At 47.5% G+C, this 25285-nt stretch overlaps 1 protein-coding gene across 6 annotated transcripts in view; it reads left to right on the top strand.

The window, feature by feature from the left end:
- The window catches only part of ITPR1 (inositol 1,4,5-trisphosphate receptor type 1), a 328468-nt gene that overhangs the window by 290071 nt on the left and 13112 nt on the right, over nt 1–25285 (top strand). For all 6 annotated transcript variants that reach the window (XM_044253119.1, XM_044253118.1, XM_044253116.1 and 3 more), the window contains 5 exons: nt 4455–4650; nt 6089–6181; nt 7605–7744; nt 8276–8441; nt 11164–11324. In XM_044253119.1, coding sequence (XP_044109054.1) covers nt 4455–4650; nt 6089–6181; nt 7605–7744; nt 8276–8441; nt 11164–11324 — 756 coding nt within the window. The remainder of the gene's footprint in view (nt 1–4454; nt 4651–6088; nt 6182–7604; nt 7745–8275; nt 8442–11163; nt 11325–25285) is intronic.

Here is a 25285-nt window from a genome sequence, read left to right as displayed (position 1 = left end):
AGAGAAGATCAGCTGGTGTGTGCTTGTGTCCACATTGGACCTTTTACTTTCCGGTGGTAGACAGCACCTGCGGTCTGGATCAGGGGATGCGTCCTCCACATGCATCTTTGCTTTCTTGCTTTCTTGGACTCAGCCACCGCTTACCGAGGAGAATGTTTTTGAGACTGTCATCTGACTGTTCTCATGGGATCTGCTTCCCAAGGAGAACATTTAGTGACGAAGTAAGAGGAGGAGCTATTTTCAAAGTCCCAAGATCCGTGACAGTGACCTCAATAGATTGATTGGTCCGGGAGACCTTTTCCCTGGAAGTTATTTTGTTCCATTCTCAGTCAAGTGATTAATGTCTTAATAGTCTATAAAATGAGTTGGTTCAGTCACCTTCTTCCTGAGCAGGTTTTTAAATTATAGACCAAATAGCTACTTATTTTCCCATCATTAGAGGGAGTCTAGACCTGTAGAGTTGTAGATAAGAAACCTTTGCCTTGTACCTACATCAAATGACAGGAAGCATGAAACTGACCTATCTGCAAGCAAAAGGATCCATAACCAGACCAGAAGAATTAAAATGTGAGGATAAAAAATGATCCAAGCCTATGTGTTGACTTAAAGTGAGGGACTTATTTGCGAAGGGTAGAGCGAGGAAAACTCTCCTGAGAGGTATCCTCCATGTCGCCTCTGGACCGGTGACACACTGGTTCTGTGCCTCAGTTTCCCCATGTGCAAAATGAGAACAAGCTGTCCCCCTTCCAGGGCTGCCACAGGGATTATCTGCAGCTGTGCACGTCAGGGCCTTAGAATAGCACTACCACACAAGAAATGCTTAGCAATTCCAGCTATTATTACTGTCTTTGTCATCGCTTACTTCCTCTGCCATCCGAAACACCATCAAGAATTCACCATTCAGGTCATCAGGATTAGCTCATTCCATTAGTGGTAGATGTTGGCAGGCTGAGGGAAATGGATTGTTTTGCCTCATTTTAAAATAGGTCTGGCTATAGTTTGAGGTTTTAGGCAGAGAGGTCTCTGGATGTACTTGAGATTGCCATTATTTGGCCTATTTTGGTCACTCTGTATCAGAAAACTTGAGAGCTCCCTGTATACCTCTGAGCCTTTCTGTCTCCTACAGTAATGCCCCTCGATAAGGATCGGGGTGTGGAGTCAGCGAGCCCCCGGTGCTCCCGGGCAAGGAGGCAGAGCTCAGTGGGAGGTCTCCCACATCCCCACTGACGGATCTCTCCCAAGACACAGGAGATTCTTCCTCAGACAGCGCCATCTCTTCCTGGGAGGGTTTGACTTCGCCTACATTCTGCGTCCCTTTGGCTTCATTTCCCTGCCTGCACCTTCAAGTCCTCTGCCTTTGGTCCTTTGTGATGCTGGTTGGTACCCGAGCTAGATGCAGGGCTGTTGTAGTGAGACAAACCAGTATCCTCTCTGCCCTTACAGGCTCATGGTCTACAAGATCATCATTACCGCCATTTAGGGAATGTTTCCCCGTGTGCCCTTTTTATACAGTCTCTCACCATGACTTCTGAGACAATGTCTGCAAGTGACAGATGGTGAAACAGTCTTGGTGAGGTTAGGTAACTTGCCCAGAGTCACCCATTAAGTGCCAGAGACCAGAGAGGAGCTGAGCTCTGGTGACTGCCGAGTCAGCTTGTGAGCCCAGCCCTGAACTGCCTTTCATCGGAGCTCGTGAAAAAGTCCCTGCTTTGGTGCGGCTGGTATGTCCCAGGGCAGTTTGCATTCTTGCTTTCACGTCTCCTCCGTCACAGAAGCAGTAACCCCGAGCTGTCGGTGCCATCTGGGCTCAGCTCGCTTTCAGAGAACTCACCAGGATCAGACTAAACAGTGGCTGGATGCCCCTCCTGTGTGCTTCTGGCCCGTGACTTGTGGTCCCAGGTGACGTGCTACTTTTGGTATCAAAAGTAGTGTTTAACATGTTTACCGAGAATCACAGACAAAGGACTAAAACCTGTGACAGAAGGGAATTGGAGAGTTAACTCCAGCAGGGAAAAGCCACATACCCCGGGGTTATGAAGGCCCCCGTCAGCAGACCAGAAAAGGACAGTGGGGGCCCAGACTGGCTGAACCTGGTCTCGAGCCTGCGTCCAAATGTGTCCTTAGAAAACGTTAACAGCCCAAGATGAAAATGTGTCAAGTTCACGGATGGGCAGGTAACAGGAGGAGAAATCCATATGGTCAGTACACATGGAAGAATGTCCAACCTTACTGCTAAACACAGACGTGCTAATTGAAACAACAGTGTGATCCCAAGCTGTACCTGTGATGTTTGGAAAGGTTCAAAGGGCTAAGCATGTTCAGGTCTTACGACCGCGTGCTCTAGTTAGTGGCCCCCATCCCCCATCCCCTGACAGTGTGGATCAGTACAGCCTTTCTGGAAAGCGATGGGGCGATATGTTTCTGTTGCAACATTTGACCCAGTAATTCCATTTCTGGAAATTCTCCAAGAAGAAATAACCAGATAAGTATGTATAGAGGCAAGGGGCAAGGTGTTTATCACAGCATTATTTTTAATGGCGTGCAATTGGAAACATCTTGACTGTTGTAAAAAAAAAAAAAAAGTAAATATTTTGGCTAAGTAAACAGGTTTTTTTCTGTACAGGGACATTCTAGGTGATCATTTCTGACACAGAAATTTTCATGATTGCTTGATGAAAGGGACTGACCATATGCCAGGATTGTGGTATATTGTATCTATTACATTTTTCCAGTGTAGCCCTTGCAGAAGAAATAACTTGAGTAGATGGTGGGGTTATTGGTGATTTTGGTTTTTCTTTGTGCTTTTTTGTGTTTTCAAAGTTTTCTCCATTGAACGTGTGTAATTTTCCAATTAGAAGAAAGTTTTTCCTTTATAAAGCAATGCTTGTCCATTATCTTCAAGTCAGAAATCACAGATGAGTGAAAAAAGCAATCACTTGCCATCTCAATGACTTGGTGACTACAGAATCTTACAGGTCCTCCCCCAGAACACAAGTGTCATTTGTTTATTGTCAGAAGTTGCTCTCACTTGCTGCTTCATGGTAGGTTGCTAGAAAATATGTAACCAACTGCAACAGCAACATAAGCCTTTTGTGCTGTTATACTGACCGAACGCCTCTTTCTTGCTTCCTTCCCTTCGAGTCTCCTATTATACCCAGTGCCCTGCCCAAGGAAGGTCTCAGGACACAGATTGGCCTTATGGAGGCAGAAGAGGTAATTGACCAGAAAATGAACTCAGATGTAAAACTATAAATTGGAAGGGACTTGGACACCAGCTAGTTCAGAGAGGTTACATGGTTTGATCTACATGTGACTACAAATTAAAAGCAGAGTCAGGATTCAAACCCTTGTTCCCTGACTCACTTGGCTGTGCACTCATGCCCCAAAGCCGTGTGGAAGCAGAACTTCAGAAGAGTCTGTGTCAGCACAGAGGCCAAACTAGAACCCTGCTCCAAGAAAAAGCCCACAGAACTCTCCTCCACGGCTCTGTACTCTTCCCACAGCCAAATACCTGAGAAAACCAGCCATCTGTATCGCATTCCTAGAAGTACCTACAGGCCAACTTCTTGCAAAGAGCAAGTAGTCTCTTAGTAGAGGGCGAGCCTAGACTGTGAGCCCACAGAGCTCGCAAGGGGGCTCTGCACCCCACCCTCCACATTAGGGAGATGGGAAGGGCTTAGGCTGCCGGGTGTGTTACTACCACCAGGGTCCCTGCCATAAGCTGCCCAGTCCCTGGACCTGGGCCCAGTCCCTCCATCAGGAAATAATCATTACTATTTATTGTGTGCACACATCACGTACATGCGGCTGTCCGCAATCTCCCTGACACGGTATCCACTCTGTAGCTGTTGTTCACAGCAGCTCCCTGTCCTCCCGTCTGTAGATGAGGAAACAGAGGCTCAGGGGGAAGGAGCGAGAACCCAGCTCACCGTCCTGATGTCCTGTGCTTGAGCGAAGGTTGCATCTCACACTCCAGAGTCCCTGCTGCCTCCTGCTGCCTGCTGGACGGAGCCTTCCCTGTGGGACTCCAAACTCCCGGAGGACAAGGGCCAGGGTTGTCCAATCCTGTATCCGGAGAGGCTGGCCCTTAGCAGAAACTCAGCTACCACTGCCTACGCGGACACATGCCAGGACCCTCATCCTTTGCTCTCCTTTGCCTTCTGAAGCTCGCTGAACTACCCTGTACTTTCTCCATCCCCAGGACCTCTCCGCTGTCTGAGTCCCACCGGAAATTACTGCTGCCTCTGCCCACCTTTTCTATGCTAATGTTCCCCATCTCAGTTTTCAGGAAGACAAGCAAGTATAAAGTGTTAAGATAGTAGAATGCTTTTGTGTTTGTTTCTAAAAGGGTAAATTCTGTATAAATCGAGTTTTCATTATGAGATTTTTGTGTGCATCTAACCTAGAGGCTTCTTAAAACTGTCCCATTGTCTTCTCTTTGTTCATTTTTAAAGCTTTTTGATTTGGTGTACAGAGAAGAGACTCTGCTTAATGTCATTAAAAGTGTCACTCGCAACGGACGGTCCATCATCTTGACGGCAGTTCTGGCTTTGATCCTGGTTTACCTGTTCTCAATAGTGGGCTATCTCTTCTTCAAAGATGATTTTATCTTGGAAGTAGATAGGTTGCCCAATGAAACCGCTCTTCCAGGTGAGTTTGAGATCTTCCGATCTTTTTAATGTTAAGAGGACAGTTCTTGCTCGTAGGTGAACGAAAGAGAACGATGACTTGAGCAATGTACGTTTCTCCCTGGCACTCAGACGATGACTTCTGATTCCAGGGCTTGGTTCTCGCTTTATTCCCAGGCTGATACGGTATGGGTGATACTGAGTGTAAGGGTCCAGAGCCTACATTTAACTTACTCACTGAAGTCATATTTTAAACTAATGCAACTCATTTAAAAGGAATTGGACCTTATGTATTGAAAGCATAGGGGGATGCCTCCCTCTGGCTTGGTAAAGCTCCTTCTAGGAATTTATCCTTAAAGGAAAAACCTGCTGCCTATTCGTGTGGAAACAGATGTATATGGAAGAATTTCCGCTGCAGCATGAAAGTGGAACCAGTGTAAATGTAGGATGTTCCATTAGGTTATGGTCCTGTGGGGGGCATCCCCCTGCAGACAGGGCCCATCTCTGTAAACCTTCAAGGAAAAGCACTCACAAAGCTGTGGTGGGAAATTGCAGTAATAACTGTAATAGGATCCACATATTTTTTTTTAAAGATGAAAAAGCTCATATATGTCTTTTAAAATATGGAAGAATATTACCTCCCCCCAGCAAGGGTTATCTCTGGGTTTTTTTTGTTTTTGTTGTTGTTGTTTTTGTGGGGTTTTTTGTTTGTTTGTTTTTTATCTTTTTTTTACGATATGTAAGTTTGACAGTGAGCTTACATTATTTTTATAGAGAGCAAACAGAACTCATTTCCACTTTTGAAAATGAAATAAAATGATCATATACTTGAGTCATACCCAAGTGTACCTTGTCTCAATTAAAATAGTTGAACACCATTAAGTAAAAGGTTACTGGGTTGTTTCGTTTTGTTTTGTTTTTTAATCAGGGAGCCAGAGGCCCCGAGTCTAAGGAAGAAACTCGAATTACTATCACTGGCTAAGCCAGGCAGCCTTGTTCTCCCAAATACTTCATTCTTGGCATGTAACTCCAGCTTCCAAGTTGACTCTAAGTGAAATTTGCTGCCGACCATCTTAGGGTCCCGAACTAAACTGGTCTGGACCTTAGATTTTCGCTCCTGCTCGCTGATGCTTTCTGTGCAGACTTGGTATAAATCTTGCTGGAGTCTGTACATACAGTAGTATTTGTCGAAGAGTTTCAGCTGTGTGTCTTTAAAGTTGGAGAGGTGCTATTTAAGTGCGATATTTCTAGTAAGCCTACAGGAATTGACATTTCTGGCTCCTTTCCCATCCAGATCACCAAATGAAAGTGTAAATTGCATCTCTGCCTTGAATTTATATGCAGGAATGTAGGGTGTTATTTATGTAAAGAATTGTTTAATCAGCCGTGAATTGGGGACTTCAAACATTTTAACCATATGCTGCCAGATTGTTCATCATAAAATTTCCTCTCTTTCCCAGAAGCTGGAGAGAGTTTGGCAAGCGAGTTCCTATACTCTGACGTGTGTAGGGTGGAGACTGGGGAAAACTGCTCCTCTCCGGCACCCAAAGAAGGTAGGACCTTTTAGGCTTAAGCCCCATGTTAGTGTTAGGCTTCTCTAGAAGCTGAGATGGCTTACATGATATTGGAAGCAGATTTACTCTTCAGAAGCAAGGCTAGTAGGAGAAGGGAAAGGCTGGGAAAGAGGAGGGAGATAAAGGGAAAAGAAGGCTATGTGGGAAGAAAATACCCGCTTGGTTGATTCGACCGCTATTTACTGGGTGCCCCTATTTGCCAGGGACTGTGCTGTATTCTAAGATACAACATTATCGGGGAGGGAGCCAGCAGGCAGGCACCTAGGGGATTATTAGACAGTATGTGAAATGCTAGGAATAAGGAGGGAATACAGAAATAGGCACCTGGCCTAATACTGGAGTAAGAGTATCACCAAGGAGGTGGTAGTTAAACTAAAACAGTAGAATCTTGGACATTGGAGGAGGGTTGGGTGTTCCAGTTAGAGGGAATAAGGTGTTCAAAGCCTTGGAAGTAGAAAATAGTGTGTTGAAGGAGAAAATGATCATGAGAAATAGTAGTAGCGAGAAATGAAGCCAGAGAAGTCAACAAAAGGCTAGATCACAAAGAATCTTACATGTTAGGCTGAGGAGGTTAAACTTTACCCAAAGAATGAATTGAAGTTGACGGGGGAGGTGCACCTGGGTGGCTCAGTGGGTTAAAGCCTCTGCCTTAGGCTTGGGTCATGATCCCAGGGTCCTGGGATGGAGCCCCACATTGGGCTCTCTGCTCAGCAGGGAGCCTGCTTCCTCCCTTCCTCTCTCTCTCTGCCTGCCTCTCTGCCTACTTGTGATCTCTGTCTGTCAAATAAATAAATAAAATCTTAAAAAAAAAAAAAAGTTGAGGGGGGAGTGGGTGGGCGATACGATAAGATCTGTTTTTGCAAGACCATTCTGCCTACAATTGCCAAAAAGAATAAGATAGGCAGCAAGACATGGTTCTTCCTCCAAAAATTATTAGGAATGGACAGTGTCTAATACAAAGCTATTTAACCAGGGGACCTGCTGTAAAATGTGGCTGGATTTAGCCAGTGAGGAGCCTGGGTGCTGTGGGATTACCCTCAGCTGAGAGATGAGAAACTCATGACTCACGGTATTAAGCAACTTAGCTAAGGTCCAGTGCCTGCTCAGAACTGGGACTGGAGTTTAAATCTGAAAGGATAGGGGTTCTCTTGGATTTAATATAGGGAAAGGCAATTCTGACTTGGCTTAAGAAACTAGCAAGAGTTGGTGAGGAAAACAGAATTGTCCCAGGTAACATCACCTTTTTGAAAGAAATTATGTGACGCTTGATTCCTTAGTTTTAACAATTCTGTCTTGTTCCTGCGTGTGGCTGGGGAGCTGGCACTCAGGGAACGCTGTCTCGGAACCATGGTCGCTCTTTGCCCACACGTTGTAAATCTGTTGTTACTCACCGTGTTCACAGAGCTGGTCCTTGCGGAAGAGACAGAGCAAGACAAAGAGCACACGTGTGAGACGCTGCTGATGTGCATCGTCACAGTGCTGAGTCACGGGCTGAGGAGCGGGGGCGGAGTAGGAGACGTGCTCAGGAAGCCATCCAAAGAGGTAGCTGGATCCGAGGGGAAGGGACAGCAGAGGGGGCGGGCGGGCGGCCAGAGCCCGAGGCAGAGAGCACGTGTGGAAACCCAGGACAGCAGAGCTGGCTCCCTGAGGCTCCTTCCTTCCCCTGACCTCCTGGAACAGGCAAGCTCCCTGGCAACTAAGGGGCCCTGAGAGAGGCGGGGAATCTTCCATTCTCTGCTTGGTGCATGGAAATGCCTGTTGCCCCCCCGCCGCAAGCCGGGTCCGGCCTTCGTGAATACACATCCAAGACCCCTTAGATGCCAGGGAGTGGCTCTCATGCACACACCACGCGACACCAGCAGAACCAACCTTTGGTACAAAGGGTGTGAAAAGAGACAAAGTTGTGACTTTTCAGGTGTGCTGCCCAGTTGAACTTGTGACAGAGCAGACCCATGGGGTGAGGGTGAGCCACGAAGGTTGGGCCCATTGAGGCCTTTTCCCTCCTTCCCTGAGCCCTGCAGACCAAAGTTTACCTGTGGGGTGACCTCACTGATAGAGACACCTCTTTTCCAGGAGCCCCTCTTTGCCGCGAGAGTTATCTATGACCTCTTGTTCTTCTTCATGGTCATCATCATCGTCCTTAATCTGATTTTTGGGGTCATCATCGACACCTTTGCTGACCTGAGGAGCGAGAAGCAGAAGAAGGAGGAGATCTTAAAGACCACGTGCTTTATCTGCGGTGAGTGTGGGGGCCCGGCTGTCGCAGGAAAGCCCGGCCCCACGGACTGGAGGGGTGGTGTGCAGGCCTTGGGCAGCGAGGGAGGTGCTGCCGCCTCCTCAGGCCACTGGGCCCTTGGTGCTGGTGGGGGCCGCTCCCCTGCCTCCCTTCTGCTGGGGGGTGTTGGCAGCCGAGGGACCCGGAGCCACAGTTCCTGCAGATTGAAGGTTCCCGTGGCAGACATGCAAGCACACATGGTTTGAAATGAATGTGTCTGGGGGACTTTCGTCTTTGGAGGCTGCAGAGCATCTCTTGGTCCCCTGCTAAGTAACTAGACTGGAGATCTTTCATCGGAGCCAGGCTGTGGAGGTCTCCGCTGCAAATGGTATTGGGCATCAGACAAAAGAATATTCCTTGCCTGGAGTGTGGTGACTGTGCTCAGAGCCTGGGCTCAGGACTCAGACCTGGGTTCTGTGTAAGTCTCTGCTGCTTATGGGTCACATAATCTTGGTAGTCGCTTCATTCTCTGGACTTTGATTTTCCATCTGTAAAATAGGTATAATAGTATGTCCTTCCACACATCACCGTGGGACTTAGAGAGCTAGTCCGTGCAGCACTCCCAGCACAGACCCCGCACATGGTGGGCGCTCCGTGGTGAGTGGTGGAGGGTGCGTGGGGCACCCAAGAAACCATTGTCGGTACAGCCACAGGAGGTGCGTGGAAATGGAAACCAACCACATGGGAATGTGGTAACTGAGTGCTCCTTTCACAATTATTCCGAAGATGGTTATTGTGAATATAGAAATTTCCTGCTGGTACATCTACTCCACAAAGAAATGAGCATTTTCCATTTAAAAACTAAAATCTGCTTTTTGCCCCCTTAAAACCACTTCAGGCCTTTTGTTTTGAAACAATTCTGGAGTTACAGAAAAGTGATAAGAACAATACAAAAAATGTCTGCTCTTCACCCAGAGTCCCCAAATACTCTCTCAAATATCTCTTCCTTCACTGGCTTGTTCGCACACACAGTTTTTCAAACAGTCTGAGATCCACTGGCGTGATCTCCTTGATCCCTAAATATTTCTATGTATATCTCCTAAACAAGAAGCTTCTCTCACACATATGCAGTATAGTCACCAAGATGAGGGAATTAGCAAAGAGGTCACTCTGCCACTCTGCAGACCCTGTTCCTACCACCCTTGATCCCAGTAATGCCCTTTATCGCCAGTGGAAGCCCAGGTCATGGAGCGTTCCGTTGTCATGGCTCTTGAGCCTCCGTTGACATTTTTAAAGAGTTCGGTCAATGTCTCGTGGGTTCGGTTTCTCTGATGTTTTCTCATGGTAGAACTGGGGTTATGCATTTTTTTGTAGGAACATCAAAGAAGTGTTTACTCTCAGGGCATCATTTCAGGAGGCATGTGATGCCTGTTCCTCCTCTAACCGGTGATATTAACTCTAGTCACTTGAGTTAAGGTGGAAATTGCCAGGTTTCTCCACTAAAGCTTAGGGTTTTTTTCTCTTTGTAGTTAGGAATCATTTTATAAGGAGATATTCTGAGACCATGTAAACATCCCATTATTCTTCAAATTAAACATTAATCTGCTAGCTTTAACGCCCACTGATGATTTCTGCCTGGCTCTTTTTACTATGATGGCTGCCCAGTGATGATTTTCTTACTTTATTATTTCTACATTTGTTAACTGGCTTTTTAAGAAAGAACTTTCTCTTCTCGTGTAGGTAAGTATACTGTATGTATTAATACTTTTTTATTTGTGACAACACGGATTCCTGTATTTTTATTTAATCCAGTGGGTTATAATCCTTTAATGTCATTATTTGTTCGGATGCTCAGAATGCCCCAGACGTGTCCTGCCCTTCAGGCTGGTTTCTGTTTTGTCAGGTCACCCCAATTTTTTATATACTTCCTTCCTTTCTTAGTGCTGTAAGATATTCCAGGTTCAAGCTGAGCTTGTAACTCCCTGATCCAGCCCTGGCATCGCCCGTTTTTCCACAAAGCCCTGATTCTTTCTAGCGAAGAAGGGCATTTGGAAGCTGCGATCTGGGGACGGGGTGTGTGCATTCGTGCTGCCGGGTGCCTGCTCCCAGGGCTTATGAGGATACAGATGGAGAGTAGACATGTACCTGCACACATGGCGGGATTTGTGTGCACATAACCACGTGCCACACACTTCTGCACTGATTTTTACGTACATGTGAAAAAGGATGAATTCATACCCATATCTCTTATTCCATTTCACCATTGTAGTGTTTCTCTTTCTCCCTTTCCATATTTGGGCTCCCTTCTTTGACAGTGAGAAGTGTGGCTCCTGTTATACATCATGTATTTCCTTGCTCCATCCAGGAATCCACAGAAACTGGCTTCACGATGGCTTGCCCAGACCTCTGCAAAATACTAACTTACCAGCTAAAGCTCAAAATGTGTTTAAAGTTCACCCCTCTGCCACCCCCCCACACCCTGTTCCCTGACAAGGCCACTACGGCGCGTGGAGACTAAACAGTGACCGGGAGGGAGCCCAGGTGGGCTGCAGACCCAGGTCCATCTCCCCCGCACTCTGGGTTTCCCTGCAGGGATGTAAAAGGGACCGTGTGGAGGAGGCTACGGAATCCAGCTCCACACGAAGAGGGGACTAGAGCCGCAGCCTCCCCTGCGGGCGGTCATCTCCCAGGGTTTGCCGCTCTGTGGCTGCTCACTTAGGGCCGGCGGCTCTCTGTCTCTCCGTAGGCTTGGAGAGAGACAAGTTCGACAACAAGACTGTCACCTTTGAAGAGCACATCAAGGAAGAACACAACATGTGGCACTATCTGTGCTTCATCGTGCTGGTGAAAGTGAAGGACTCCACGGAGTACACCGGGCCCGAGAGCTACGTGGCAGAAATGATCAAGGTGAGCAGGAAGCTCCTGGAGGCGGCTGGCGCTGGGGCTGGGCCTGCAGCACGGGGCGGGAGCCAGCGAGCCAGACGCACAGCAGAGCCAGAACATCTGACGTGTCCTGCTACCGAGCTCTTAGACTGGGTGAGGTATTAGACTCTAGAACGTTGTGTGCGTCCTTTCAAGTGAACTGCAGAGGCACCAAACAGGTGGTATCATTCCCCTTTTAAAGGAGGAACAGTGAGGCTCCAGGAGATTCGCCCACAGCCACCTAACCGGGGCTGGGCTGTAACCTGGATCTAACCCCACAACCTGCTTTCCCATCTCTACGTACTCAGCTTCTTTTTTTTTCCTAATGGAGCCTTTTGTTTTTTTCTCTTTAAATAAGACCTGGTCCCTAAGAGATAACGTTAAACGATGATCAGTTGGTGGAATGCATTGAGCCTGGTTTAGTTGCTCATTTGTTGGGCCTCGGCCTAGCCTTTCTGGGAGATGGTTTGCTAATCATTAGGAAGGGATCATATGATAGAGCAATTGGAGTCCCAAATTAATCTTGCTGATGGGGAGCGTGACCGCCGTGTCCTGGGAAGAGGGGAAGCTGCCCCAGGTTTCCAGAGCACTCTTCTCAGTCAGGACTTTGCAGAGGCACCAGACGTGGACCATGGGAGTCCCAGGCCAGCTGTCCTTTCATACCTGTGGTTTCTGAACTTCATTAAAATGTTCAGCAGTGTTGGTAACGTGAGGAGGCATCAGCTGTGAAGGGTAGGGAGCCTCTGTGATTTACACGAGCTCGCTTTGGGGAGAGGGGGCCGTTCACTCTTAAGAGAGACGACGCAATTCACTGACTCTCCTTCCAGTTGCCAAGGACTTAAGCACTCAGCCTGATAATGAGTTATCCTAAACGAACCCTTCTGTGTTTTTTATGCAGATGTGATTTTAGAGCTTTTAATATAAAGAAATCTCAGGTGACGTCTGTTCCTGTAAATATCATCATTCATATGCAGCAGACGTAGGCAGGCTTTTAGCTTTATTGCTGGCAAACCACCGGTCACGTGGCGATATTCTTGAGGGCAAGTTCGACAACAAGACTGTCGCCGCCCATATAACACCAGCTCAGAGGCCTCTGCAGGTTCTGGAGGGCTTTCTGGCAATTCCATGCCATCTGTACCCTTGAGGTCCTTAATGTCGAATTCCGTGCTTCTCAAATGTTAATGTACATTGAACTCACCTGGACAGGCAGGGAGTTGGGATTCAGATTCAGCAGGCACCATCAGGACTCGGACACCGAAGCTGCTGGCTGCCGGGTCATGCTTGGAGCAGTCGTGAGCAGCCAGCAGAAGGGACAAAACAATGCGACTGAAGAAATGAGCCTCCGGACTGGTGATGGGAGTGCTGAGGAGAGGGATTCCTAATAGCATCTAGGTGTTGAGCACTCGATGGCTTACAAAACTTTCACATCTAGAACTGTGTGATAAAATTACCCTCGGTGGGGAACCATTCAGAGAAAACTTTGAGGGTAAAGAGAAATGGATGAGGTTTTACAGTAGAGATGACTTTTAAAGAGGTTTTGAAAGAGAGATGGGGTCATAGATGAGCAAAAGGAGAAGAGGGAAAAAATCAACAGAAGGAAAAAAAGACAGAAGTTTCAGAAGGCGGCTGCTGGGTATGCTCGCTTACAGATCAAAGCTGGGCTCAGGGTTAAGTCGCCTGCCCAAGAAGAGCTCAGAAGGAGAGGACCAGGATGCCAGCCCAGGGTTAGTGACAGGGACAGCACCACGGCCCAGGGAGCCGACAGGGAGGCAGCTGGCAGCACCGGGCCAGGTGGGAGCAGGATCTGTTGTTAATTAGGGCTCCTGTTGCTTGCCAGGGCCGATTTTTGGTTAGGTGTGCAGGATCAGGACACATTAACTGAAAAGCTCTCCTGTCCCTTCTTTTCCTCCAATTGTGGATATTGCCAAATGAAGCTACTTGGCCAGCATTCATGGGACAGAGACCTTCCTGTCTGCGTACACAAATACCTTCATTTGCACTAAGTCCTGTAATGGCTAGAGGAGATGACCTCCGGTTTTTACTCTTGTCACACATTCTTTTTCTCCTTCACTTTGCTTCTCTCAAAAGTTTTTGTGGCCTATCTTCATGTCTGCAGGAGCCATTGTTAAAGCTTTCTGTTAATCACCTTACTTTACTGTCACAGAAAACTCTGGTGCACTTTAAGGTTTCTGTCTCAATCGTGAAGACTTAAAGGAGCCTTATGAGCAGTCACCTGGTGAGGATTAAGAGCCAGAAGTAACCCCCAGCCTCCCACCAAGCCTGCTCAGAGCCCATCGCTTGGCGACACTTTGAAAAACCCAGCATTCAGGGGGCTTTCCTCATCCACATCATTCTTAAATTGTACAAGAACTTCTTGTCCAAAGGCCTAAAAATATGTAGCATCAAACAGTTCTTAACTGTGAATGTCCCAGTTGCTGAGGAACAGCTGTTTTGTGCCCTTAGTGAGGGCTAGGGGAGATGTGCCCTCCCATGGCTGAAAGGCAGTGCCTTTGCCAACACCGTTTTCAGTGGTGAATCCCTGCCGGCGACTCCCCAGAGAACACTGGCCACAGGAGGGTAGACTGGGGGTGTTCAGCTGGAAGCCCAGGGAAGCTCAGAGTGGCAGGAGAGCAGGCCACATGCCCCAGTGGCAGACCCATTCAGTCATACCCTGTGGAGGCAGCCACAGCCAAGAGAGGAGCTCTTTTCAACATCCCTCTTGAGCAGGCAGGCCTCCTGCCCACTGCTTCTGGGAGGAAAAGCCAGGGGATCTTTTTGAGAAGGCAGCTCTGTTACTCCAGGATCAAGGAGAGAGGGGCAGCTAACAGTGTTAGGGAAGGAAAAGTCAGCTGGGCATTCATCTACCCTTTTGCTTGCTTCATGTCCCAAAAGGAATCAAGACAGGCTTTTTGGGACTTGGGTTTCTCAGGAAAACCACCTCTTGCCTAGTGGCCAGAGGCTGGAGGTTTTAAGCTGTCCCTCCACTCATGAATTAAGATCCTGGAGACTCATTAAGAACTGTGAAGTAGGGCGCCTGGGTGGCTCAGTGGGTTGGGCCGCTGCCTTCGGCTCGGGTCGTGATCTCAGTGTCCTGGGATCGAGTCCCGCGTCGGGGGCTCTCTGCTCAGCAGGGGCCTGCTTCCCTTCCCCTCTCTCTGCCTGCCTCTCTGCCTACTGTGATCTCTCTCTGTCAAGTAAATAAATAAAAAAAAATCTTTAAAAAAAAAAGAACTGTGAAGTAACAGCTGCCCTTAGACCACCCAAAAGAAACCAAACAGAAGAGGCCCCAGGCAGGTAGAGGAAGAGAGCTTCACAGTGGCCCGAAAACGACTCCCTGCAGATCGTGGTGTGGGAGATGGTAAATAGACTTTCATCTCAAGAAAAACATGGAGACTGTGCGTTTCTTGCCAGAGATGGCAGTAGAGAACTCAGCACCCAGATGTTTACTTACATTTAATCTTCATCTAAACGTGATAGAATATTGTATGTTCTCTTCTTTCTCCTTCTGGCCATGCCTTCTCTTCTTTCATTAGAGATGGGACTGTTCTGGCAAAGCCAGGGTCAGGCACATGCCTACCGTGAGGTCCTTACCCAAGCTTTGGGTTTGAAGGCAAAGAATCCAAGATGTGAGTTTGGGCCCTGCTCCTTCGGAGCCATGTAGCCCCAGGACGTCATGGGACATCCCTGACCTGAGTTGCTGTGTGGGAATAGGGCTTAGCAGCACTTCCTGTGTCCACTGGGTGATGGGAATGAGGTAAATGTGGGGGACGGAGGTGGGGGTGTAGGCACCCGAGGAGGCAGGGAGTGGATGCCAGAAGGGCCAGATGAACAGACAGAGCAGTCGGCAGGGAAGCAGAGCACAGCACTGACAGAGAGCTGACGCAGGCACGGTGTCCTACACTTCACGACTGTGTAAGATGTCTTGGCTGTTGGCACGCTGTTGCTAAGAAAAGTCAGAATGGGCATCTTGACTCCAAGAAGTTCCTCCCATGGAAAATTCCTGCTTCTTCCCCACTCTTAAAGTGAAATGTTCTAAGTGCTCTGAAATGTTGGAGCAGGACAAAGTCGCCATTCTCACTCTTTCTCCGTGGAAGTGGCCTCAATACTTGGGACTCATATCCGTGTGTTCAGCAGTGGCCTCCATTCACAGTCACTACCCACGACCAGGAGTTGGGGTGACTTGGGGAGTGGCCCCTGGGTTCTCTATGATGAGATGCTGTCATGTGTGTCCTGGGTTCCGCGCACATGACTGAAGCGGGTGCTGTTGCTGGCATGGCTGGGGGGAGCTTGGGCTCCCCGTGCCTTTGTACAGGGCAGACAGTGCAGCTCGGACAGGAGAGGCAATCTCTCACATTCGCTGACTCAGGCCCCAGACAGGGCTGTACTTACAGAGAAATGTGACTACATAGTGACCTCACTTAGCCCTGGCAGCTCAGGGTAGGAGAAGAACCCCCGAGCTTCTTCTCCCCATAGCGACTGGATTTGGGGGGCTACCATGTAGTTTTAGTGGTAGCCTTTATGATAATGTTTTATTAGCCCTAAACTACATTGAAATTTTTATGATAATTGATGTACCACACACTCTTTTTCAATAATTGAGCATTCTTTGACTTTTCTCTACTGCTGACTGAAATGAGAATATGTTAGCCCATAGACGATGAGGCCCTATATCAAGGTATATTATATCAAGGCCCTATAATCAGGTATATTTAACCTGGATAAGTGGTAAATTAGTCGTATCTTTGCCTGAAGGGATTTAAATACTGCACAGTGGGCATGTTGTAAATAAAAGATCAAATCTAGGATTCCCACTGAAGATTCAGCAGCCCAATTTTCTGTGACAGTCAAGCTCAGGAGAAAAGCCAGGGCTTAATTTGCTAAGCAGACTGAGTTATTCTTGAAAGTTAGAAATTCCAGAAATATTAAGAAGGAAGGTTAGTAAAGAAGACCAAACTATAATTTAAATATATAGCATCTATTTTGCTAATGCAATATAGATTTTCCTTCAGTATCTTGGAATGCTACCTTGAAAAAAAAAGTTCTATTTTCAGAGGCGTGTTTCTGAGTGAATGGCAGGGTCAGAAGGACTATTGTTCGTCCATATTTCAGCATCCCCTGCTAGCTGGAGCTGCTCGGCTCCTTCTCTTCTCCAGGAGGGCACACACACTGACTACCGGGCCAGCTGGGGGAAACCTCCTCCCACCACAGCCTGAGTGTCGAGGGGTAGGCTGCTACTTCCAGAGGAGTGGACCGGGCTGTGCTTTGCTGTAACAATGGCAGATTGGATAATAACACTAATAATAGGTCATGTTTAATCAGTATGTACTAAAATAAATGCTTTGCATGCACAGTCCCGTTTAATCCCCGGAACAGCATTTGTAGATGGCACTCTTACCCATTTTACAGATGGGAAACTAAAGCCCAGCCAGGGGCAGCAACTTCTCCAGGGTCCCCTTGCTGGAAAGGCTGCAGCTGAGAACCCCATGCAGGTCTGTGGAATCAGAGCCCACCCTGGGGCTGTCCTGACACACGCACCTACAACCCTCCATGTCAAGGACGTGCCACCCTTGGTCAGGCTGAATCCGGTTTTCCTGCCTGGGACTGGCTCACCTCCCAGGAGAACCAGCCGCCTTCCAAAGACGCAAGGCCCAGCAAAGGCCCCACTGGGGGTATGGAGAAGGATGGGGGAGAGGGCCTCCTGGGTGATGCTGACTGGCTAACGCACAAATCAACGAGTTGGTAGCTCTGGGCATTCGACGCGTGTTAAATCTCTGAGCTGCCGCCAGCACAGCCACCTGGAGTCAGGTACTACTGGGGGTTGTAGAAAATGACGAGAGTTTGGGAAAGGCAGAGCCCACTCTTGCATAGGGTGTATCTGAAGTAGGTGTTAATTCTGACTTGGTACAATCTGAGAAACGTCATTACCCTCCCCTGAGCCTAGAACAGGGAGTGCTGCTCCCTTCGGTGGCCATTATTTGAGGGGAGAGTTGTCGAAGTTAAAGGGGAAGGAAGATTCACCAGAACCATAGACAGACGGGCTTCCACACCCGGGTGACTCATCTCAAGAGTTAGAACTCCCTGATAATTAGAGTGTCTGATCCATCATCCTTTAAGCCTGGTGCTGACTTTTTCTCATAGTGAAGATAGACCGCTTTTGACTTCTCTCCCTCCTCCCTCACTTCCTCTTGTCTCCCTCTCTCTCTCTCTCTCTGTCTCGTGCTCACATACTGTTCCACTAGAGATTTTCCAGTTTGTTCCATCTTGTATTAATTCACTTGATCTCTTCAGAAACTAGTTGTATAGGGTTATGAAAGCAAAAGAAACAATTTTCCGAATCAAAGGTAGTATCATGGCAGCCAGTGAAAACGCTCTTAGAAATTAGTGCCTTTTTTTCAGAGAGGAGGGCCCAGTCCAGGAGCCTGCATTCCCGGAAAACGCTTTTCTGCAAGCCTTAGTCCATTTGCATCAATAAAGCCATGAAAGAGAGAGCTCTTTTTGGTTGGAAAATTCCTTTTGGGTAAATTTTCCAAGCAAATATATTTTCTTAGCAAATAGAGCACTACTGAACATCCATAAGGAAGATTCGAAAGCCATAGGGCATGTGGCCTCAGCACTTGTGTTAGTCTGTATTTGATAAGAAGACCTGGAAAGCAAGCACAGTCAGGAAACAATGTGTTAACAAGGACAAAAGATCAAAATGGGAACTGAATTACCTACAAGTCACTGCCTTCTTTTAAAAGGGGAACTGACCCAACTCTTGCACCTTTCTTGACCCGAGAGAGAGTCTGCTAGGAAGTCTGCAGACAGGCACTTTCCAAAGTGAGGGTGGAGCTTTTTGCTCTGAGGAACTGAGTAAAGAGACCAAAGGGAATCGCTCAGGACACAAACCCGGAGCAGGAATGACTGGTGTTTCCTAATCCGATAAAAGCAAGGCCCTGGAAGTCTGCAGGGGAGGGGTGCCCGCAGTGATGGTAGGAGCCCAGAAGGGAAGGTCTGCCTAGACACGGCCAACCTGAAGGGTCTCAGCCCCAGGCAGTGAGAATTTGGGGTCCCTAGAAGGCAGGACTTAAGAGTGCAGGATTGGCCAGCAAGCTGTGCACCCGCCTCCCCTGCCCGTCCTCATCTGTGCTTCATGATATGCCTGGCAGGCAGGTGGCTCCTGGCTGTGATAAAGTGACAGGAAAGCCCTTGCTTCCATGCAGATGGGCAGTTAACAGATTTGGACTTTTATTCTGGAATTCCAGTGAGGATGCCGGGAGGAAGGGAGGGCCTTGAGAAGTTGCTGGGACATAGATTTCAACACTGGTAGTGCTGTTATCATCAGCTTCTCTTGCCTGACGTGGGGGGCCACACGCCTTGATTAAAATGTCCCCTGGGCTCCAGAAGCACTTAGCTGTGCGTGAGGATCTGGCCTGGGAGGCCCTCTGCTCCGGTATGATTCCCAGCATGCCTTCTGGAAGTTAGCTGGCACCGTGGCAGAGTTCGAGACTCTCAGAGCAAGGGAGACGTGGAGAGAGGGATTTGGCGCTGGCTTTTTGGTGGCTGGAAACAGCGTGTCAGCAGCCCTGGACTGGCCTCCCAGCCAGCCAGACGTGCTTCGCCCCACCCTGTGCACTTGAGCTTGGGTTCGTGTCGGTGGCAGCTGCACAGGGTGAGCTTATGTTTCCCCGCCCAGGCTTATCACAGGTTCTGCCCTCTAGTCTAGAGGCTCTGAAGTTCCCCCCTCATCCTGCTGCGCACGTCACAGGTGCCTTCTTCTTATCATGAAGTACTTGGCATTGGGACCCCGGGGTCTGCACCGTCCTCTGAATTTTCCACATTCTGACCTTCACAGAGGGTGTGTGGGGCACTTGTTGGTAACAGTGAGGGGAGCCGAGCCATAATCTGCCTGGGAGGAATTTCTGTGCCAACTTAGAGCACAGGGACTGAGGTCTACCCAAGAGGACGGTATGTGAGCCGGTGCAGGTCTGGAGCGTTGTACGAGGCAACTGTTGGATCAGTCAGCCAGAGTCTGCGTTCGCCACCAGTGCTAGTCTCCCCACTGTGAGTTAGTCCATGGATGTCTGTACGCACTGTATCTGTACATAAATATTTGCTTACACAGTTCCCCCAACTCAGCAGACATGGTAACTCCAAAAATGTGTTTTTCTCCCTGTCACACGCTGGACCCGCCTTCAGCTCCTTGCCCCAGTGTTGACCCCACTGGGCTGCCTGCCTTGTTGCCTGTGGTCTCAGACACCCTAACTGCACTTGAAACTCCTTCGTTACTCCAGAATCTAAACACTGACCATAACTGATACAGCTTACCTGATTATAAGAACACAGTATGCAACGCATAGAACATACAAGATATGTTGACTATTGATTCCCATCAGCAGTAGGCTATTGTTAAGTTTTTGGGGAGTCAAAAGCTCTCCGCAGATTTTTGCTGTGCGGGAATCAGTGCCTCTGAACCCCCATGATGTTCAAGGACCAACCGTACCTATGCTCAGGAGTCCAAGATGCCTCTTGGTAACGAGGCCTGTGAGCGTGTTGCTAAGCAATGTGGGAATGAAAAGCTACTGGTATTTAGGTGCAGTCCTGGGGGGGCGGGTTACACAGGTGGACAGGCTCTCAGCTTCTCCTTTCACAAACCCACTTCTTTTCAGGGCCTTGGTGTGACCACCTATAAAGGAAAGTTGAACCACAGGGTGTCTTACACCATATTTAGCGTAACCTGTCAGTGAAGCAACTCGCAAATTGCTGGTGGGAGTTTGTGAACTACTAAAGGGGGTCTTTGTCAAGAGCACAGATGTAGGTGTCAGGAGGGAGAGTGGAGGGAGACCTATGGGAAAACTCAAGTTGGTCTTCAGGGTCAGAGTGCATGGGGCAGGTGCACAAAACAGGGAATTTGGAAAGGACCGAGGAACAGCTGATGACCTCTCTCACCCTGAAAAACTCAAGCTGCAGGGCACCTTTCTTCCCCATGGTGGTGGCGGTGCTGGTGACTTGGCTCCCAGCTCTGGCTGGAGTCCGTGAGCAGTAAGAGAGAGGACTTTCTCCTCTCTTCTTTGAGTCTATCTAGGCAGGGCTGACCTTCAGTAAAACCACTTGAGTCAAGAGTTTGCCAGCATAGAAACCCACAGACTGAGAAACACTGTTCGGCGGAACACTGTCATATGTGAAGCAGCTTAGGAGTGAGGTTTACGAGTGTGTATGTGTTTGTAGGTTCAAAGGTAAATGCCAAGTATCTTTTCCTGCAAAAACAGCAAAGAAATTTGGAAAGCTGTTTAAGCAGGCTTACCAAAAAACAAGAACCATTACTGTCTTAAAGGTACTAAGAGATCAAAGTTGAAAAGTCATGAAATCCAGATAGGAATAGAGGAAAACAGAAATTGCTAAAATCGCATACCTAACCTCTGGGAACATTCTGGTAGATTTCTTAGCTAACTGAAAATGCAGGGGAAGTTGTGTAAGCAAAATGTCATGAACCAGCTCAAGAGAAGGGCAAGTTACCCTAATTGTTCTTTATTGGGAGTCTCCACTGGGCCAGTCCTGCCTCGCTCTGAGAGTGGCTGCCAGCCCCACCTCTCCTCTTCTGAGACCTCTGGCTTCTTCTACTTGGCAGTCCCAGGTGCCCAGGACCCAGCCATGCCGCTCTGCGGAGCAGGCACTGCTTTCTCAATCTCGAGGGACCCATAAATCACTTCACCTGAGGGCCTAGAATGACTGAAAATAGTGATTCTGCAGCTGGCTTTTCTTAGGATTTCATCAGAAATGGGTGCGGTTCTCTCTACTGGCAAGGGCCCGTCTTTGTTACATTGTATCATCCAAGAGCAACTATTAACTGAGTCTGGGAAGGGTAAGTGGTCATTCCAGCCCAGCTGACGATTATATAATGTGGCCTGTTGGGGAATGTCATTCCGAGCTCAAGAGCAGACCTCCCCCCCGCCCCAACACAAGTTGGGGGCACTGTGGGTGACCTTCATGCGGCTGCACTGGTCAAAGAGAAATCTCTCTAACATGGAATCTCACAGAAAGGAAGGAACTAGCCAGCATGGAAGTCAAGCACTACACTTGCAGTCAGTGTCTGCGTCCTGGGGCCAACTCTAGACTAGGTTTGTGAACTTAGGCTGATGACACTGATTTATAATTCTTTTGCATAATGCTTTCCAGCTTCTGGTACACTTTCTCACACCCATTTGACCCTTATGATAGCTCCATGGTGGCAGCCCCATGATCTCTTTCTCAAAAATCAGAAACAGAGACCCCGGTCGGTGAACTGACGTCTTCCCTGGCACACTGTCCTGTAGCACTGGGGCGCTGTGACCCGAAGCCCTTAGCTCCTGATTCAGGCCATCCCTCTTCCTGCCTACGAACTAATGTCACCAGGCTGTTGTAGAAAGGCACCTGTAAAGTGTAGGGGTGCTGTATGTGGTTTGAGTTCGCTGTACTTTGGAACTGAGGGAAGTAGATCCTTGGATTTGGGACTGGTCAACAAATTCCAGATTTGGGACCTATTGTTTTTAATGAAGTTTATTTTTTAAAGCAGTTTTAGGTTTACATGAAAACAGCAGAAAGCAGAGTTCCTGTATACTAATCCCTCGTTGCCTGAACCCACACACACACATACATATACAATTTCCCGTTAACATTTTTTACTCTGGTATATTTGTTTCAGTTGATGAACAAATAGACAGATTACTATTAACTATAGATTAGAGTTTCCTTTGGGGCTCACTCGTGGTGTTACACCTTTTCTACAGGTTTTAACAAATGTATAATGACATGTATCTACCATTACAGCAGCAAATAGTAGTTTAACCATTCTAAAAATCCTCTGTGCTCCACCTCATCCCTCCCTCTCCCCAACCCCTGATCTCTTTATCGTGTCCATAGTTGGGATCCATTTTTTAGTGTACTTGTTTTTAGCGTATAATATTTGCTATAAAGAGCAATTGTAAATTAACTGAGCATAGAGATCATTATCACCATTTGTCACCTAAAGCAACAAACAGATTCTGGGTTTTGTTTTTTGCTGTGATCTTATAAAAGTGAGCTCTTAAGTGAATTATTTTAGTTCTCTTCAGTAAAAATAACCTTGTCCCCATCCATAAAAGGGGCAAGAAATTTAAAGTTTACTAAGTGTCCTATATTCCTGCTTTTGGAAGGTTAAGGATGATCTTCAGATCTCCCCTGCACTCCTCCCTTCCCTAGTCACTCCTATCCTCTGTGCATCCCCAGGCTTTCTGGGAAAACCCGGTTTGTCATCCTGCTTGGTAAAATAAAGAGAAACACACACGCCATCTGAGTTAAAGGGACAGTCTTTACCTTTTTGATTCTCCTCGGGGCTGTGAAGGATAGAGAAGCCACTGGTCTCTTTATCCAGGACCCATCTTCTCTCCCATGACCATTTCTTTTACCTTCATGCCCCCCACCAAGAAATCTCAATTCTCTAGCCTGGCTATAAAGGAACAAGGGATTTGGCAATAAATGTTCCATTGTTTACATAGTAAATAAAATTCTACCTGAGTGGACTTTCTCTGAGGAAGGTGACTGATTACCTCAGTCATCTTTCTTAGAACAGCTTCTTCAGTTGAACCTGGGAAGAAGAAAAAAAACCTCTTCTCAGAATGATTAGCATTTGCATCATACAATCCAACTTCCTCTCCTCCTCCTCTCTGTCTCTCTGTCTCTCTCTCTGTCTCTCTCTCTCTCTCTCTCTCTCACACACACACACACACACACACACACACACACACCCTCCTTCCTTCCAGTCAAGGACATTTCAAGAGGTCAGTACCGCCCCCGTGTCTAAAACTTCAATGTTTGCCTTTGCAGGGACTTTTCCAACTTTACCTAGAAAAGAACTAACCAGAACTTTAGCACTTGTGGTCAGCCTGCTTCCGGCTGTGGCTTCAGTCAGTTTGTCTGCTCTGACAGAGGAAGCGCTTGCTGTGACGGGAACTGCCCTGGCTGGATTGCAGGAGGACCAGGGCAGACAGTGCCTAATGACATTGGTATGCGACATGCCAGCAGCAAGGAGAGCCAGGGAAGCACAGAGGGATGTCTCAGACCCAGAGTGACAGATGCTACTGACAGACGCTTGGTGAACCCACAGCCTCCCCCAAAGCCACCTCCCTAAACACACACACACACACACACACACACACACACACTGAATTTGTCTATAGACAGAATGCCATAGCTGTAGATGATTTTCTCAAGAAACGCAGAAGCCAAAACACTGAGACATGGTTTCGATCTTTAGTACACATAGAGGCAGGATTCTGCAAACACTACTAGCTGGAGAGCCGTATACAGCCAGCTTCACTGGAGTCCAGCAGCACTCAAGCAAGCATAGCATCTCATCCGAAAGTCTAAGTTAGGTACGAAGGCACTGGATTTAGGTGTTCTCTCTGCTCCTATACTAGTAATTGGGAGAGTCTAAACATCTTCCCTTCAAGATTCAGATTCTCTACAGATGGGGGATCCTGTCGGTGAGTGACCTTTCATCCTGCAGCAAAGCTTTTCCTATTGTGCTGGGTACAAAATCAAATGGAAGCTGAGAGAACAGTTTGGCTAGAACTGCTAGTTAATTTTAACCACTAGGTACTCCTTGGTAATTTGAGATTTGACTTAACAGCCCAGGATGATTATTTAATTAAAATACTGGCAACACTGAGGAGCTCAGATTTGGGGATTTACCTACCTCAGCACAGAAAAGCTAATAATACATACAATAATACATAATAATAATACAGGTCATCCAGAATACTTCCATTTCTGCAGTTGAGCTGGTTTCCTATGCTTTAGGATTTTAGTGGGATTCCTCCACTTTAGGTCTCATTGTTAAATACTAGAGTCTAAGGAAAGCACTGAGGGAGAACCTGTATGGTGGTAGCCAGTAAATATCTAGACAAGAACTCCTTTCCCAGCTCAGCACTGAAGGACTCTCCTGAGCTGGAGAATGAAGCTTCAGCCCTAGGATGAGGGTATATGGCCCAAAGTGGCCTCAGGCAAATATGACATTTCCTTTAAATCTTGGATTTTATTTTTTTTATTCTACTTTTAAAATTTGATTCAGTTTCATGTGCAGTTTTAGGGCCTATTTTAATATAAAAATATTTTTAAATAATTTACCATTGAATGAAATGGAAAAAAGATGCATTCTTTTCTGTCTGGTGTTATGTACTTCCGGGCCAGGCCTTCCTGCCTGAGGATTATAGGTATCTCATGCAGAGAAGCACAAGTAAAGCAAAGACAAAGGAGATCTGAGTGCATCTTCTTAGTCATTGAGATGAGGAGCACAGATGCCAGTAGCGGCCATCCTTACTCTGATGGACCCCATCCATTCATCCTGCAGGTACTCATTAGGCAGTCACCAGTCGGGAGCCCCTCAGAAGTGACTGCCCCATGACCACAGTCTGTGCGCTGAAGCACCTGGGGCAGGGACCTGGTCTTGCTTGTCATGAGACCCTCAGCACTCAGCCCGAGGCCAGACACAGAAATTAGAAATGTTTAGTAAACAACTGTTAAGTGAAGTCTGTGCATTTTGCATTTGTTCGAAGACCTTTCTGAAATTCTTCCTTAGGACTCCAAGAATCAAATAGATCATGAAAGAAGGTGGGAATCTGTGGTCGTTTGGTTACTTGCTATTGGAACACAGAAAAAGGAATTATTGCTTGAGCTTTAAGCTGTGTGTAGACTCTTGCATCAGTTTTCTGTACTCTTTTGAAGACTTCATTAATGCGTACTCTGGAAATCTGTGTTTTCTATTTTATGGGGGGTTTGCTAAGCAAAGGAACATCGCAAGATTTGAGAGCTAGATTTCAGATGCATTCTCAAACAGGATGAGGCCGTTTCCCACTAACTTGCACATTGGTAGTGAAGCAGCTACAAGAGAATGCTCACTGCCCTACCGCTGAAGTGGCTTGCATCTGTCTCTCTCTCTGCATCTCATCAGG

This window comes from Neovison vison, chromosome 6, assembly GCF_020171115.1.
Source record: "Neovison vison isolate M4711 chromosome 6, ASM_NN_V1, whole genome shotgun sequence".
NCBI lineage: Eukaryota > Metazoa > Chordata > Mammalia > Carnivora > Mustelidae > Neogale > Neogale vison.
Note: the sequence above shows the minus strand (reverse complement) of the source record. Positions and strands in the feature narration are given on the sequence as shown.